Source organism: Rhinolophus hipposideros, assembly GCF_964194185.1.
Source record: "Rhinolophus hipposideros genome assembly, chromosome: 9".
NCBI lineage: Eukaryota > Metazoa > Chordata > Mammalia > Chiroptera > Rhinolophidae > Rhinolophus > Rhinolophus hipposideros.
The window spans coordinates 6,507,015-6,523,932 of record NC_138055.1 but is presented as its reverse complement, the minus strand read 5'-3'; the positions used below and the strand labels follow the sequence as shown (position 1 = coordinate 6,523,932).

At 55.8% G+C, this 16,918-nt stretch overlaps 1 protein-coding gene across 16 annotated transcripts in view; it reads left to right on the top strand.

Moving 5' to 3' along the window:
- Positions 1-14,049, top strand: part of ZC3H7B (zinc finger CCCH-type containing 7B) — a 35,553-nt gene extending 21,504 nt beyond the window's left edge. For 7 of the 16 annotated variants that reach the window (XM_081061207.1, XM_081061208.1, XM_081061209.1 and 4 more), the window contains 12 exons: positions 206-368; positions 1,647-1,808; positions 3,477-3,682; positions 4,463-4,563; positions 5,538-5,719; positions 7,029-7,114; positions 9,342-9,475; positions 9,763-9,868; positions 9,986-10,094; positions 10,375-10,508; positions 10,627-10,790; positions 11,128-14,049. In XM_081061207.1, coding sequence (XP_080917333.1) covers positions 206-368; positions 1,647-1,808; positions 3,477-3,682; positions 4,463-4,563; positions 5,538-5,719; positions 7,029-7,114; positions 9,342-9,475; positions 9,763-9,868; positions 9,986-10,094; positions 10,375-10,508; positions 10,627-10,790; positions 11,128-11,374 — 1,794 coding nt within the window. In that variant the 3' untranslated portion in view covers positions 11,375-14,049. The remainder of the gene's footprint in view (positions 1-205; positions 369-1,646; positions 1,809-3,476; positions 3,683-4,462; positions 4,564-5,537; positions 5,720-7,028; positions 7,115-9,341; positions 9,476-9,762; positions 9,869-9,985; positions 10,095-10,374; positions 10,509-10,626; positions 10,791-11,127) is intronic. The other 9 variants (XM_081061200.1, XM_081061199.1, XM_081061212.1 and 6 more) reach the window with 3 other exon arrangements.
- Positions 14,050-16,918: the final 2,869 nt, after the last annotated feature.

The window sequence follows — 16,918 nt, the reverse complement described above, 5'->3', positions numbered from 1 at the left end:
TCCACTTAAGGAAAGGTTCTGGGCCAAGATCGCTCACTCATGCACCCCACTAGGCTGGTCCAGTCCTGCTGTTCTGGATTCTTGGATCATGTTATAAGGAGCGCCCCAGCTGGGAGGGTAAAGGAACAGGGAGGATCTTGGGTTACAGTTCTGCTCTTGGGTGGGATGAGGGGATGTCAGAGAGTCTCCCACTTCTGGTGCCCAGGCTGGCCCCAGAGGCTCCAGCCATCATCCAGTGCCCAAGATGGCCATCTTCCTCCCGTCACAGCCAGAGCCCTCCATGCCCAATACTGCCTTGCTCATCAAGAACCCCTTGGCTGCCACCCACGAGTTCAAGCAGGCCTGCCAGCTCTGCTACCCCAAAACAGGTAATGTCACACCTTCGTACTCCACCCCTCTGCCCAGAGATGCCGGGAATCTCAGGAGAGTAGAATCCCAGAATGACAGAATGCTAGTGTACCAGTCAAAGACGAGTGTGGGAAACAGGAGACCCCCCCGCCCCGGGGGTTTCGAGCAGACAAGGATATAATGTGGGTGTTGGGGTTTCAAAAATGCTGGAAAAACTGGAGGACGGAGGGGACCACTGCCCAGAGGCTGGTACCTGGCCATGGAATGCAGAGTCCAGCTGGCTGCTACGAAAACACATCTGCCAGAGGAAATGCGGCCTGTACCTCTCTCCACACTCCACCTCACAGTCCACTGTATGCATCTCACTGGGTGAATTCAAACATTACCTAGAATCCAGGTGGCAAAGGACTCTGGGAAATGTAGTTCCTTGTCTCCCAGCCCCCAAATCCAAGGGAGACAGTAGAAGCAGTTTAGAATAGGTGCCCAAGTTTGATAGATAATTTTCAGCACATCTGAAATTTCAGAATGGTAGACTCTAAGATTTATGGCTTTTCATTTGCTAGAATCCCACAGTCCTGAGGTTTTAGAATGATATTCTCATAGGATCCCAGGGTTAAAATTCCATCTCGGGTGCTGGAGTTGACAGGGCCTTAGAGATCATCCAGTTGCTGTCATCCATCCACTGCAAGACCCCGCCCTCACATACACGTCTCCCTTGACTGAGAGTCATCCCGCCAGAGCTCCATGGACCTGTGGGGCGGGGAGCAGGACCCCACTTTGTTGGATGGCTGTGTCTGAGGAAGCTCTTCCTTGCGTGGATGGATATCATGCTGCCTCCCTGAGCCCCCTGCCCGCTGCCCCCTGTGCTGGGGAAGCCCCTCACCCCATTGTCTGGGGAGAGTAGGCCTTTGGTCAGAAGATTTGAGAGGACCAGAAAGAGAAGGAGCAGGAGGAGAAGGAGGATGAATCTGGGCAATGCCTGTCTAGGGCAGGAAAAGAAAGGGGTGGGCGCTTGTGAGGGGCTGCTCATTGCCAGGCACTACTTATCTTCATTCTAAGGAAACGTTGAAACGGTCAGGCTCACTAGGGAGTCAGGGTGGTGGCAGAAAGGGACTCCTTGAAGGGCCTCCCCTTAACCCGGGCCCCCCAGGGTGCATATGGCAGGGGAGGGTATGGCGGGAGGTGGAGGTGAAGGAGGTAGATTTTTAGACAGGGGGCGTCAATTCCCATGGCTTGGGCCTGGCAGCCATCATGCTTCGGTTCCGCTTCCGGAATCATAGTCCCTGCCCACCCTGCAGGCCCCAGGGCGGGTGACTACACCTACCGAGAGGGCCTTGAGCACAAGTGCAAGCGGGACATCCTGCTCGGCCGGCTCCGGAGCTCAGAGGACCAGACCTGGAAGCGAATCCGGCCCCGGCCCACCAAAACCAGCTTCGTGGGCTCCTACTACCTGTGTAAAGGTGGGTGAGCTGTGGCGGGGCGGCCCTGTCCCCTGCCCAGCTGCTGCTTTGCTCCTCATCATAGGTAGACAGATAGACAGAGCGGGTGTGGTACATGGAGGATGAATCCCACATCAGAATGAGCGTCTCTCCCCCGACCAGCTCCATAGATAGGCGGGAACACTCGGCATGTTCTGTTGGAGCTGGTGGCTCTCACGTGTGAGGATGAGACAGTTGCTGGAGAGCTAGCTTCTGTTACCGCTGCAGGGTCCCAAAGGGCTGTGGAGACAATCCATGCAAAGCGTTTAGGACTGGTATATAGTAAGGTCTCGATAAATGTTAGCTTTTTTAGATTCTGTTGTCATTGTCCTCGTTTCTGGCTCATGTCATTTTGGTTGATATTTAGTGGACAGTTATCATGTACCTCATTTGCTTTGTTCTATTCCCCAACCAAGTGTCTTGGTGCAGTCTACATGGCAATACATGGCGGTCACAATATTGTTAAGCGTTTTGTAATGTCATTCTTTTGTACCCACCATCATGAATCCTTCCAGCAACTCGGGGTGAGGGAACAATCTTTGGGAGCCCTCCCCAGTCTTCGCTTTTGTCCCCCATGCAGCCTGCGGTGTGGCCCACCCAGGCCTTTTGGACCAGCTCACTGTCTTCCTGGCAGGATCTTAAAGACATATCACTTGTGGGCTCAAAGGCCTCTGGCAGTATCCCCTGGCCAGTGTGCATGAAATCCCAATTCTACGCTTGCCCTAACCATTCCCCAAACATGCATGCACATGCCGTGCTCTGTGAACTCGATTGTCCTCTGCTGCTCCTTCAGCAGCGCCTGCATCAGGGAAGCCCTTTCCTGCAGGCTCCCCTGGTGTAGAGCTGGTCACAGCATAGAGTACAGTCTGGCGATCACCAGGCACCCAGCCTCTCATCCTCATGTGCCTGCAGCCTGGCAGAGGGATGGGGCAGGCAGAGTTAGAGTGAACGGGAGGGAGAGAAAAAAAGAAAAACAGATCCCATCCCCAGGAAATGGCAGGTCTCCACCCTCCCAGCTCCCCGGCTCCCAGGAGGTTTAGTTATTATTTCACTGAGTCTTCATAAGGACCCAGGGTTCACCGTTCATGAACAGACAACTGAGGCTCAGGAATAATGGAGTCCTAGCCCAATCAGCCCGATGCCAAGGCCCAGGCTCTCACCAGTGGCATCTTCCTGGTGAATAATATTAGGTTGGTGCAAAAATAATTGCAGTTTTTGCAATTGTTTTAAACCTTTTAAACTGCAATTACTTTTGCACCAACCTAATAATGACAACAATAAAACAATACAGTCCCTCGTGTTTATTTAGAGGCTTGTATACTCATTCTACCGAGCCCTTTTCATCGTCTGATCTTGCCTGACCCAAACGAGGCATTGCTGTGGGGGGGGGGTGGAGCAGAATGGCCATGCTTTGCGTGTCCCACCCATCCCGGTGCAGAGCAAAGCAGGGGCCTGGCCTGGGAAGGGCTTTCCCGGAGCTCTGCCGTGCTGTCCTCATGGATGGCAGGGCACCATCCCTCCGTGTCAGAGAGGAGCCTGAGCCCCACTGGGTGGTTGCTGGGCTCCCCTCTGGGCCGTAGCTGTGGTTGTGGGGGCGCCACGGGCTTCTGTCCTGCCTGGCAGAACGTGTGTCCTGTTGCCTCTTTGCAGACATGATTAACAAGCAGGACTGTAAGTACGGGGATAACTGCACGTTCGCCTACCATCAGGAGGAAATCGACGTGTGGACCGAGGAGCGGAAGGGCACGCTCAACCGCGACCTGCTCTTTGACCCACTGGGGGGCGTCAAGCGTGGCAGCCTGACCATCGCCAAGCTCCTTAAGGAGCATCAAGGCATCTTCACTTTCCTCTGCGAGGTACCTGCCTGCCTAGTCGGTGGCACAGATGGGGGCTGCGAGGGGCTCCCCGGCCCACGCCATCATGGACCCTGTGGGTTTTGGATGCCTGACCCCAGAATCAGTAGGTCCTTGGACAGTCAGAAAGTTAGGCCCAGAGGATCCTAGCATGCTAGAGCCCAGATCCTATCCAACCTCCTCATGTTCTGAAGGTGGAAACTGAGGCCAGAAAGAGAAAATTCACAGCTGATTTACCTTACGGCCACCCTAGGTCAGGCTCGGCCCAGGTGCTTCGGTACTTACCCATCCTCCTCGTCCAGCCGTGCTGGCTTCATGCCCACCGTACCTCGCTGCCCACTTCCCTGGTGTGGTGCGGCTCAGCCCAACCCCAACCCATCGCACAGCCAGCCTTTCCCTCTGACTCAGAGCAGGCGGCCTGGGAATCACAGCTCCTGCCGGGCGGCTGCATGTACTTTACAAAGCACCACAGTTTTGTTACATTGTTTCTAAGCTTCACAGTGACCGTGTGGGACAGACCATGTGGTTATTCCCAGTTTACAGTGGAGGAAACTGAGATTCAGAAGCATGGAGTAACCCTTATCCCAGGCATTTGGAGAGGCAGGAGCCGAGAGAGCCAAGGCCCGGGTTACCTGTGAGCTAGAGCCAGAGAGGCAGGGGCCACAGGCCCTGGGAGTCCCTTCCTCACTCCATCAATTCAGTGACTCAGGGCCGGACTTGCAGGGACCCAGTGTGTCCGCCCTGGCTGGCCATGCTGAGTCCCAGCCCACCCCTCCTGGGCAGATCTGCTTTGACAGCAAACCCCGGATCATCAGCAAAGGTACCAAGGACTCTCCGTCAGTCTGCTCCAATCTGGCTGCCAAGCACAGCTTCTATAACAACAAGTGAGTGGGGCCTGAAGCCCGGCCCAGGGCTGGGGGCGTGGGGAGAGTCCCTGTGGTACCGCCCGATGCCTGGTAAGCAGATGAGGCCAAAGGGTGGACCTAAAGCAAGGGGCAGAATTGGGACTCAGATCTAGCATCCACGTGGAAAGGACAGAATCACATTTATTGAGCATATTCCATATTCCAAGTGTCTCCTTGGGTATTTGGGATGATCTCTCAGTCCTATGAGGGTGGAGTTACTATCTCTGTTGTACAGATGAGAAAGCTGAGGATTGGAAGTAGCTTATTCACCAGGCAGGTGGGAGGCCACATCTCTGACTCCCATCAAGTGTCCTCCCCTGTTGTGACATTGGCTTTGCACAGTGAGTGGGAGGGGCTGGGTCAGCCAGACACCCACCTTTGCTCCTTCTGACCCACTGGCTCTGCCCCAGTGAGGATGATGGAGTCAGACAGACATGGGACTCAGTCCCAGTCTAGTCAAGGGCCTGTTCAATATCCTCTGACCGCTGTGACCCTTGGTTTCCTCATCTGGCCTGTTGAGATTCCAACCTCCTGGGCCTGCTGTGAGGGTAACTAAAGTTCCTGGCCTGGAGGAGGTACTCGGTTATTATTCCTCTGGGTGCGGGACCAGTTCTGGAGCATTGTGCTGGGGAACTCGAGGGAGATGCTCCTTCTCCCACCCATGGGTGCGCCCTTCTCCCAGCCTTGTAGCAGGTGGGACCTGGTGCCCTACTCTTGTGGGCAGCTCCATCTTTGAGCTGGCCCCAGACTGAGGCCAGGGAAGGGTCATACAGCTGGGACTCTAACCCAGGAGTGCCTGATACAGGACCCCTACCTCTCACCTACCATGCCATCGTGTTCTCGAAATGGCTAATAGGGCAGGAGGCACCCGGGGAGAAGCCCCTCCCCTGCCAGGATGTGGGGGCAGGCTCGGGGCTGCAGACCGTATTGTACCGCCTGCCCCTGCCCCCCAGGTGCCTGGTACACATCGTCCGCTCCACTTCCCTCAAGTATTCTAAGATCCGCCAGTTCCAGGAGCATTTCCAGTTCGACGTGTGCCGTCATGAGGTCCGCTATGGCTGCCTGCGGGAAGACAGCTGCCACTTTGCCCACAGCTTCATCGAGCTCAAAGTCTGGCTGCTGCAGCAGTACTCAGGTGGGGGGGCGGGCGGGGCAGGCCACAGGAGGCATGGAGCTGGCTGAGGGTGGAGGGGCCGATTGATGGCAGGTGCAGGGGGACTCCAGCAGTTCAGAGGAGGGTGGTGACATGGGAGGGAGGCTACCTCCGGAGGAGCCCATGCTTCCTCGACATCACAGAGAATGCAAAGGCTCAGCTCTCAGGAGCTGCTGGTCTCAGGGGATCCCTCTCCGGGCCCTGCACGTGGAGAAGGAAGCGGCAGGCAGTGCTGGACTCCTGTTCCATTGGCTACCGGGGTGGTCGTCCATAGGTCACGTCCCCTCGCTGAGCCTCCACTTGCTCACCTATGAGATCCTCATCTCTGGGTCAGAGCTGAGGAGGTTAAAAGCCATTCACTCACTCATTCATCTAACAGGGATGCAGTGAGCACCCGCTCCAGGTCAGGGGGCTGAGCAAGACCCAGTGAGGTCCTTGCTCTCAGAGAGCTGGCACGAGCAAGTGAGGGCGAGGCAGACAGTATAAGAAGTGGGTAATAAACCCCGTATTCCGTCTGTTCTATGACACACATTTCTCCCTACTGCACATCATAACTTAATTAGCATTTTTGTGTGGAACATAAAATAATGGTACATGTAGCAATCGATGTCTTCAAGTTGGTGGAATAGGGTGATATAATTTCAGATGTGTATCCGTGCTACAAGGAAAGTAAAGGAGAGCAGCAAGATGGAGGGGGATTCAGGGTGGGCCATATGGGTAAGATGGTGGGGAAGTCCTCTGAGGAGGTGGCATTTGATCCAGGGGGGGGACAACATTCCAGGCAACGGGAACAGTAAAGCTGGTGGCCCTGAGGCAGGAGCAAGCTTGGTCCAGAAAGACTGCCCGTGAGGACAGAGCAGCTTAGTGCCTGGGGGGTGGTGGTGGGTGGGTGGAGTCTGTTAGAGATGAGGCCTGAAGGTTCGGCAGGGACCCGACTGCGTTGGAATTGTCCTAAATGTGATATGAAGGGTCTGGAGGGTTTTAAGTGGGTGGAGTTGTACGGTCTGATCAAGATTTTTTAGAAGTCACCCTGCTTACTGGGTGGAGAATAGAGGGGCAAGGGTGGAGGGAGGGAGATGGGCTGCAAGAAGGCTTGGAGCAGGCCTCTGTCCCAATCACAGATGAACAGAGAAGAGAAGTTCCCTGTACCCCATGTCTTCCCTGGCAGGCCCCCGTTGGGGGGGGGGGGCTCCTCCGCCTGGGCCTGCAGTGGCACCAGCATCTACAGGCCCTGTCCCTCTCCTCACTGAGCTCCATCAGGGACATTAGTGTCTGTTCCCGCCCTCCCCAGGCATGACCCACGAAGACATCGTCCAGGAATCTAAGAAATACTGGCAGCAGATGGAGGCCCACGCTGGGAAGGCCAGCAGCGGCTTGGTAAGTCCCAGGTTGGCATTAGGGGTGAGATCAGGCCCCATCCTTTTACTTGGACATAATTTCAGACTTCCCAGGAAATTGTAGGAATAGTATAAAGAATTCCTGTATACCCTTTCTGGATTCCCCAGATGTTCACGTTTTACCACATTTCACACTCACTGTGTCGTGTGTGTATGTGTGTGTGTGTGTGTGTGTGTGTGTGTGTATACACACATCCACACATAGTATACATTTATATACAGAAATATGCACACTTTTTTCTGAACCATTGGAGAGTAAGTTGCAGGCATGATGCCCCCTTCCTGCTAAATACTTCAGTGTGTATTTGCTGAAAATGAGGACGCTCTTATGTAATAACCACAGGACAGTTACAATACCACAAAAATAACATGGTGTATTTGTTCAGATTCTGGTGTACTATTATTCAGAATTTGTGGATTGTCCCCAAATTCCTCGTAACACACTGCATTCATCCATTCTTTGGGTCTCTTTAGTGTCCTTTAATCCAGAGCAGTTCCTCAGTCTTTCTATGTCTTCCATGACACTGACATTTGGGAAGAGCCGCTTGCTTTGTTAAAGGCCTGTCCATCAGGATTGTCTGATGGTTCTTCACCTCAGGGTGATGTTATGTTCCTCTTAATTCACTTATCAGAAGGCACATCATCTGATTTGTCCCTTTGGTGACAACTTGATAACTTGATTAAAGGTACCTCCACTGTGAAGGTTTCTCTACTATGAAGTTATATTTCTCCCCTTTGTAATTAATAAGTATCTTCTAGGGAGATTCTTGAGGCCATGTAAGTATCTGGGTATTCCTCAAACTTACACCCACTGATTGTATCATCTTTCGTCCCTCTTGATCTTCATCCTAGCCCTGAGAAAGTGAGCTGTGGCACTTGCAGATGGCGAAACAGGGGCTCAGAGCACGGTAGAGACATGCCCGGGGCACCCTTAGTGGAGTAAACCTCAGGTTCTCTGACATCTTGGCTCGACCTCGCTCTGCTCCCTCCCACCTGCACTATTCTTGTCACCCCTGAGGGCTCCTCATTTCTAAAATGGGGACCATAGTCTTCCTACCTGTCATCTCCCAGGGTAGATTGAGGCTCGCAGGAGCTGACTGCGCAGCAGCTGGCTGAGTCCCTGCTCTGCACTGGCCCCAGGCCATTCCTGTCCTCATACCCACCCCAGGAAGGGGACCACTGCAACTTACAATGACAGTGGAGACAGAGGGGTGGTCCCAGGGCCGAGGAGATGGTGACTGATACGAGGCCTCCATGCCATCCACACATGAGGGATGGCTCCCTCCCCATGCCAGGCCCACCCACTGATCAATTTGTGTGAGGCTGGGCCCTTGGCCCCTCCTAAGACCAGCCTGCATGTGACAGTGAGCCAGAGAGCAGGGCAGGCTGGCCAGTGGGGTAGGCCTGGCCGAGGCCGTCAGTAGGGCAGCCCAGCCCCCGTGGGCCTTCCCTCTCTCCCTCTCTCCCTCATCTCTTGTCCTTTTCCTTTCCTCTCCTCTCTCCCAATCCTGTCCAGTTCTCTTCCCCACCCCCCATGTGGTTTATTTTTACTCCTGGCCAGGAGCCGTGCTGGGAAGCAGTGAGGGGCTGAGGCTGGGCCTACAGCCTCGTCTTCTAAAGAGAGAACACTGAGTTCTCACCACTTCCTGTCCCTCTAACCCCACTTCATTCTGCCCAGGTCGGCTGCCATGGTCCCTAGCAATGGGTACAGGCCTAGCTGCCCAAAGGTGCCACGACACGCTTCAACCCTCTCTTGCTGCCAGGGGCCCCATCCTTCCAACCAAGATGCTACTCTCTGGCCTGGCTGGGGAACAGAGCTTCTGTGCCAGGGCTGGTCATGGCCCAGGCATTGGGTATCTTGCTTGCTTGCCATCAGAGGGCGGGTCCAGTGGCACTGTGGGGCCGAGGACAAGATGCCAGAGTAGAAGCTGCTTAGGCCCAGTGCCCCATGGCATAGCTTTGCCATCCTGCAAAGAAGAATGACCGCCTGCCTCAGGCCAGGTCCCTGTCCTCAGGCCACTTACCTGTGGTTGGATTAGTAACCTCTGAGCCTCTGCCTAGTGTTGGGGGGGGTCACTTCCCACCAGTAAATGATAATGGACCAGTCCATTCCAAGGCAGCCCTAATGTGCCCAGAGGCCACCTGTGTGATGAACCCCAGGTCCTGAGCCCTGTGCCTACGGCTTCACCAGCCTCTCTCCCGCTCAGGGTGCCCCACGGGCGCATGGACCCAGCACCTTTGACCTGCAGATGAAGTTTGTGTGCGGCCAGTGCTGGAGGAACGGGCAGGTGGTGGAGCCTGACAAAGACCTCAAGTACTGCAGTGCCAAGGCCCGGCATTGGTGAGCAGGCACCGGTGGGGGCTCAGGGGGGCTGGGCACCACTGGTGAGCGGGCACCGGTGGGGGCTCAGGGGGACTGGGCACCACTGGTGAGGAGGTACCGGTGGGGGCTCAGGGGGGCTGGGCACCACTGGTGAGGAGGTACCGGTGGGGACTCAGGGGGGCTGGGCACCACTGGTGAGCGGCACCGGTGGGGGCTCAGGGGGGCTGGGCACCACTGGTGAGGAGGCCGTCCTCTCCCTGGAGGTCAGACACCCTCCCTAACCAGCCCCCTGCTCTGCCCTGCAGCTGGACCAAGGAGCGGCGGGTCCTTCTGGTGATGTCCAAGGCCAAGAGGAAATGGGTGTCAGTGAGGCCACTGCCATCCATTCGCAACTTCCCACAGCAATATGATGTGAGCGCCGGGGGTGGGGTGCAGCGTGGCAGTGGGCCCTCGGATTGGGGGCCCTTCAGCTGGGGCAGTGACCCAATCCAGGGGGACTCAGCAGGCTATCCCCTCACCCCCCCACAGCTCTGCATCCACGCGCAGAATGGCCGCAAATGCCAGTATGTGGGGAACTGCTCCTTCGCACACAGCCCAGAAGAGAGGGACATGTGGACATTCATGAAGGACAATAAGAGTGAGTGGGCAGACCAGGCAGGTCGGGCACCAGCCCGGTGTCCCCTCATTGCCAACACCCCAACTCATCAGCAGGCCCAAGAGCCCCTGGTGAATGCACCTCTCTTTGCCGTCCGGGCCCTCGTCTCTGTGTGACAGGCCACACCCTCTCTGGTTCTCTTGCTGACCAGGCAGCCCAGTGGTAGGGCCTGGGATGTCCCAGCTCCCCAGTCCAGCAGGAGTCACGGGGCAGAATGGACGGGTCCCCTCTCACCAGGCACTCTGTCCCTGTTTCCCACCAGTCCTGGACATGCAGCAAACCTATGACATGTGGCTGAAGAAGCACAACCCAGGGAAGCCAGGAGAAGGGACCCCAATCAGTTCCCGCGAAGGGGAGAAGCAGATCCAGATGCCCACAGACTATGCCGACATTATGGTAACGCCCCCACCACGTCGGCTGTGCTCAGAGCCTTACCCAGGACGGGCAGTGGGGAGGGGCTCAGCCCCCAGGCAGGGCTGTGAGGCGTGGGCACCCACGGTGGCTGTGCCCCCAGATGGGCTACCACTGCTGGCTCTGTGGCAAGAACAGCAACAGCAAGAAGCAGTGGCAGCAGCACATCCAGTCCGAGAAGCACAAGGAGAAGGTCTTCACGTCTGACAGCGACGCTAGCGGCTGGGCCTACCGCTTTCCCATGGGCGAGTTCCGGCTCTGTGACAGGTGCTCCTGGGGAGGGCAGGGCTGTGGGGTGGGCAGGCCGTGGGCCTGAGGAGGTGGAGGCCGTGGCCAGCTCTGGCTCCTCTTGGTCAGGAGGTGGCGTTTAGGGGGCTTGGTGTCCAGACACAGCTGCTCCTGGATGTGAGGCGCAGGGCGCAGGGTGGGACCTGGCCAGACCCTCCTTTGCAGTCCTGGAAGGCTGGGACATGCCAGCTCTCGGCAGGACTGAAGCTGCCCGAGAGGGGCTCGTCTTGGGGGAGGTTAAGCAGCTGGCCCGAGGTCCGGCAGCCTGTGGTGGACAGGACACAGGGCTGGGCAGTGAGCCTCCCGCCACCCACAGGCTCCAGAAGGGCAAGGCCTGCCCAGATGGGGACAAGTGCCGCTGCGCTCACGGGCAGGAGGAGCTCAATGAGTGGCTGGACCGGCGCGAAGTGCTGAAACAGAAGCTGGCCAAGGCCCGCAAGGACATGCTCCTGTGCCCACGCGACGATGACTTCGGCAAATACAACTTCCTGCTGCAAGAGGACGGCGACGCTGCTGGTGCTGCCCCGGAAGGCCCTGCTGCTGCCACCGTCCCCGGGGAGTAGGGCTAGGTTTGGGTCCTGGGAGAAGTCCTAGGGTCAGGGGGCGGGGTGGGGACTGAGGGCCTGGTAGAAGGGCCAGGGCAGGCCAGGGCTGGGGGTGGGGGGCCCACCCTCACCAGGCAGTCCCCCGCCCCGGGGGCCCCACCCATCCCGTGTGCCCCCACTGCCCCGGTGTGCAAGCCCAGGTGCACGTGCTGCAGCCCAAGGGTCCCAGGGTCCTCATCCTGCTGAAACCCTGGGCAGCCCCTCCCCACCCCCCAGCGTTCCTGGTTGGGGAAGGAGAGGTCTGGCTGACCCCTCCAGCTTCAGCTACAGCTTTAACTTCTGTCTGCTCCTAAAGGGGGCCCAAAGCTCAGGGCTGGGGAGCCTGGGGTCCCCACTTGAATCTGCAGCAGGAGGGTCCTTCTCCCTGCCCCACCCTCACCCCACCCCCACCTCCCTGGGGACAGATCAGGACACAACAGAGGGCAGGAGTCCCCAATTAGCTTTAAAATGCAGCCCCAGAATGGAGTTGGGGACACTGTACTGGTCACTTACTCTCTGAGGCCTCAGTTTCCCCTCTGGTTGGAAGTGTAGGAGGGGCTGGGCTTGATGATCTCTGGAGTCTGGCTCTCCAATGAGGCCACCAGCCCAGCTTCTGGCCTCTTGGGCCACTGACTGTAGACTGTAGGTCCTCAGAGCCTTCGGAGATGACCCAGCCCAAACCCCCATTTGGCAGATAGCTAAACAGGCCTAGAGGTGGGGAGTGTTCTGCCTAGGGTCTGCAGCCCATGGCATGAGGTAGAACTGGGGTGCAAACTGTGGCCAGAAGACTCAGGACGCTTCATCAGCTGGAGCCTCCGGGTTCTGAGCAGAGATGTGACAGCCTCTGAATGCAGCTGGGATCCCAGGCAGCACCGCCCAGGTGCTGGTGAAGGTCATGTCAGCACCCCGGAGGGACAGTCCCTTTCTGAGGGTTGTTGTGGAGAGTGTAGCAGCAAAGATTACTTCCCTGCGCTGGCCAGGAAGAAGTGGTCATGGGCAGGGCACCCATAGGCTCAGGTGCTGCATGAGGTACTGGGGGGAAAGGGGAGACATGACCCTGGGCACCACGGGCCACTCCAGGATCGGACACAGCCCCCTCTTTCTTGGGGACCCAGCATGGTCCTTTCCAACACCCTTTGCCCCTAGACCTGGACATACAATATGGCCATCTGCCCCAGCCTCTCCCTGCTCCCCGACCCTAACAGCTGCCTAGGACCCCAGCTGACCCCCAGCCCTTGCCCCCACCCACCAAGCCCCTCTCCCATCCCCCTCTTCTGACGTCTGTGTGCACCCCTCTTCTCTCTATCTCACCCCTTGTGGGCAGACCCAGCCTTCCCTGGTTCCCGAGACATTCCAGAATGCCCCACACCATTGGCACAAGAAGTGGGGCCCCCCCCCCGGAAGGAACCGGGAACCAAGGCTGAGTCGGGGGGTGAGGGAGAGTATAAATACCCCTTATTTCTCCTCAAGCCAGGATTGATAGTGTGCGATATGATGACGGGCACCCGGGCCGCAGAGAACCCTGTTCCTCTCGCCGCCACTGCCCAAGCTTCCCCAGTAATCGTGGCATGCATACCTTCCTCCCCCACCCCGCCCCAGCAGGCCAGCACCTCGGAGTTTGGGTGCTGGTGGTGTGGCTGGAGGGGAGGAGACCACACCCAAGGAGGGGGCCGTGGCCGTGAATGTCAATGACACTTGTTTCCCCTGATCCGTGGTGTTGCAGTCTGTCGTCACCAGCCTTGTTTTTAGTGTGTATATATGTCGCCCCCATGATGCATATATACACAGGTATTAACTATATCGCTCTATATAATATTATATATGTGTGTGGTATCCAACGAATCACTTCTAATGAGGGCTAAAGATAAAGAATTTGGCCAGAAAAATGCAGCCATCCTGGTGTAATTAGGAGAGACTTGGGGGGTGGGTCATCAGGCCATTTGTGAGGACTTAGGGACTGGAGCCATGGTCAGAGGTGATGAGGGCAGCAGGGGCAGAGGTGGCCCCCCCTGGGCCCAGCTCTGCCTGGTAGCTTCCAGACCACCCCAGCCTCGTGGGGAAAGAGCGGGAATGTTCAAAGAAAACAAATGATTGGTGTTTGTGTCCCACCCAAGGGAAGAGGATTAGAGTCCACATTTTTTCGTCTTATCCTGTTATCTGACCAGGGCCCCTTAGGATCTGGGCCTTCCTGGCCTAGCCAGAGCTGGACCCCCGAGCGAGAGGCGGCCAGAGGTCATGGGGGGGAGGGGAACGCTTTGAATGAGGAGGGTGATTATTTCAGCTGTGACTTTGACAGGGAGGCTCAGACAGTGGAATCCGGCCTGTGCCCACTGCCATCAGGCAGGGACAAGATGTCACAGGGAACATGGTAATGGGGACAGGTGCCCCTGATGTGAGTTGACTGTCCCTTTGGAGTGGGGCAAAGAGGGATGCTGCATTTCTTAGCTGGGCAGTAATCAATTTAAGGGTCCTTTTAAAATGTCTGTGTATTAAAAATTTAAGAATACCACACTTTAATATTAAATATTCATAAGGTCTAGTATCTTGATAATAATGTAGATGTTTTAATAACAATTTTTGTCCTTCTTAAAATAAAATGAAAGAAACTTGCTTCTTTTAGCTTTTGTTCTAGAAAATAAACATGTGCATTTTGACCTCTGTCCCCAAGGTGTCGCTCCTGTTCCTCCATGCCTGGCACTTGTGCCCAGCGCCTAGGCTGCTCTATACTCACCAGGCAGAGCTGGCTGGCTCTGAGCACGCCTCAAGGCAGACATTCCACGGGGTGAGGGGCAGGTCTGAATCCCTGTGTAAACAGGGCAACTCAGCTGACCCCGGCTCAGGCAGCACCTCGGCTGACAGGGACAAGCTGTGCTCTGCACCAGTGGCCCCGTCGCCACCCTCTCCTGGCTCTTCTGCAGCCTGCCTCTCTCGGCCCTGCACGTGGGCTGTCCAGCGGGACCCACACCTCCGTGCTTTTACCACGTGCACCATCCTGGGTTCCAGAGGGCTGGCTCCATGCCCTTTATGGGTGTGGCTTTTCCAAAAAGGTGATGGGCCATGCCATGCTTTGGAATATCCCAACTACCACCCAGACTCCCCTGGGCCCAAGGGAGATCCAGGTCACGTGGGCTTCCTCATCTTTAAAAGGAAAGCATGTATTAGATCAGGAACTCTCAGTAGGGGACAACTGTACCTGCTGGGATGAGAGGTACTTTTTCAAATCTCGATTGAATGTGGTGGCAGGTAATGGAGGGGGTTCCTGATGGAAGGGGCTGCACGTGTTCACAAGCAGGCTCACGGGACAGCTTTAAACTGCTGTACAGAGTGGCCCCAATAGCAGAGGTCCAAGGCCTGTGACTTCTCTAAGGACGGAATCATTTGGGCTCGGTTTGCAGTAGGGGCTCGGATGCTTCATACATGACTACAGCAGTATGAGCAGCCGACTCAATTAAGCGCCTTCTTTGCACCGGGCACGGGATGGAGCTTGTCTGTTCTCCACAGCAACCCTCATGTTTGGTGTCCACATCTTACAGCCAAGAGAGGTTCAGTGAAGGTGCCAAGGACCCTTAGAAAGGAGGCCAAAGAAAGATCGAGAACCACTGGGAACTGGCTGATCGGCAAAGGTCCCTTCAGTGCTGACGTCTGGGGTTCTCGGCACCCCTGACTGCACCGTGAAAAAGCAAAGAGGCATGGCAAGGTACTGCTAAAAGAAAGTGCAGACCCATCCTCAGGCTGCAGAGATCGTGAACCTGCATCAGGATCTCCCTTGAACTCAGAAAATCAAAGAGTAAGATAAGCAGGACTTCAATGAACCTAGTGGACTAAGTTCCTAAATTCTCGTAATTTCCCCTAAATCTCTTCTGGTCCTCATTTAGCTCATGTTGGTAAGCATTAACCGAGCAGCCCCCCGATCTCAGATCCTGGGGATACTATGACTAAAGAATCATGGCTTCTCTTGAATCTTCAGTCTTCTAGGGAACACAGACCTACAGGGAAGAGTGTACGTTAATGTGACAGATATAGTGGTGGGACAGACACATGAGGTGCCAGGGAAGGCACCTCATTCAGGCTGGGGAGCCCAGGAGGGCTTCCTGGAGGAGGTGATAGTGGCATTGAGGCTTAAAAAGATTGTGTTGTGTAATCAGTGTGCGCTTATCGTCCTGCATCTTTTTGTCTTGATTGTAGTTCACATGTGTGTCTCCACGCCCCTATGTAGCCTAGATATTTAGGGTCAGTGGCTGACATTTCACCATCAAGGGCCTGCGCTGGCTTGAGCAGCCCCCAGTCATTGAATGCAGGCCCATTTTCGGTCTTCAGTCCTGGGAATAGGGCCAGTGACCAAACCACCATACCCTAGTGGGCTCCTCCCTGCCTCTGGGGAAGCTGCTTCCGAGGAGAGGCCACCTGGGCAGGAAAGGTGACTGTCAGGGACCTGGGGGTGCAGGTGGGAGCAGCTCTGCACCTCTCCAGAGAAAGCCTTGAGGGCTCTGCCAGAAACTGCATCCACACATGCCCCCAACCAGGGGAGCCATGTATAGTACAGCAAGACCTCTGAGCCAGGAAACCCGAGAAGTGCACACAACCCCAACATGCCTGCATTTGGCCCCTCCGAATGTCCCCAGGCCTCACCTCTCCCTACCTCTGCCCTCCCTAGCCACTTGACCCAGCAATGGCATAAAGTCCTTAAAGGCAAGGACTTGTCTGGCGGGTTTGGTATTTAACTTTGAATTCCTCACCAGGTCTGGGCTGTGCCAGGTATGCACTAAGCACTCTTTCACATATTAGAGGCTTAGTACGTTGTACATTGAAAGGGGTCTGCAGAGTGTTCAAAGGAATAAATCTCTGAGAATGAAGCGTCACGCAGCAGGTGGGTATTTCTGAGACATGTAGGGTACTTTCTGTTGCCTCAAATCACACTCCGTGGGCTCCTACCTACCCTACTTTGTGGTAAGCCAGTCTTGTACATGACAGGGTTCTTGAAACAAGGAATGGCTAACGCACCAGCCCAGCCTCAGTCGGCACCAGTCTGCAAATCGAGGCAGCCTGCACACCCGGCCCATGGAACACTTACCCCTGGGGTCGCAGAGGCAAATGGCATTGGAAGGATAAATATGAAATTAAATTTGTTGTGAGAAAAGGGAATGGGGAAGGCTTTATCAAAAGTTTTGAGCTTTGAACCATGTACTGTTTTTTGTGTTCAAAAATTGAAATTAACTAATTTGGGAAAAGAACATGGTTTGGGGAGGGCTATTAGGGAGGGCGGGAGGGTAATTGGAGGACAAGGTGAGATTTGCTGGAAAGGAGAGAGGCCTGAAGGGATTCCTGGAATATGTCTGATTCTGTGCAAAATGGGAAATTGGAAAGCAGCAAAGGACTACATAGATGTCAGCTGCAGTCCAAGAAAGCAACTGCTTATTGCATCCAACCAGAGTGTCAGGGATGCAGAACCAGAGCTGAAGAGACCCTTGGAGGTCACGACATTCAGTAGATTTGGACCGGAGACCCAGAAGATCTGCACAGCTT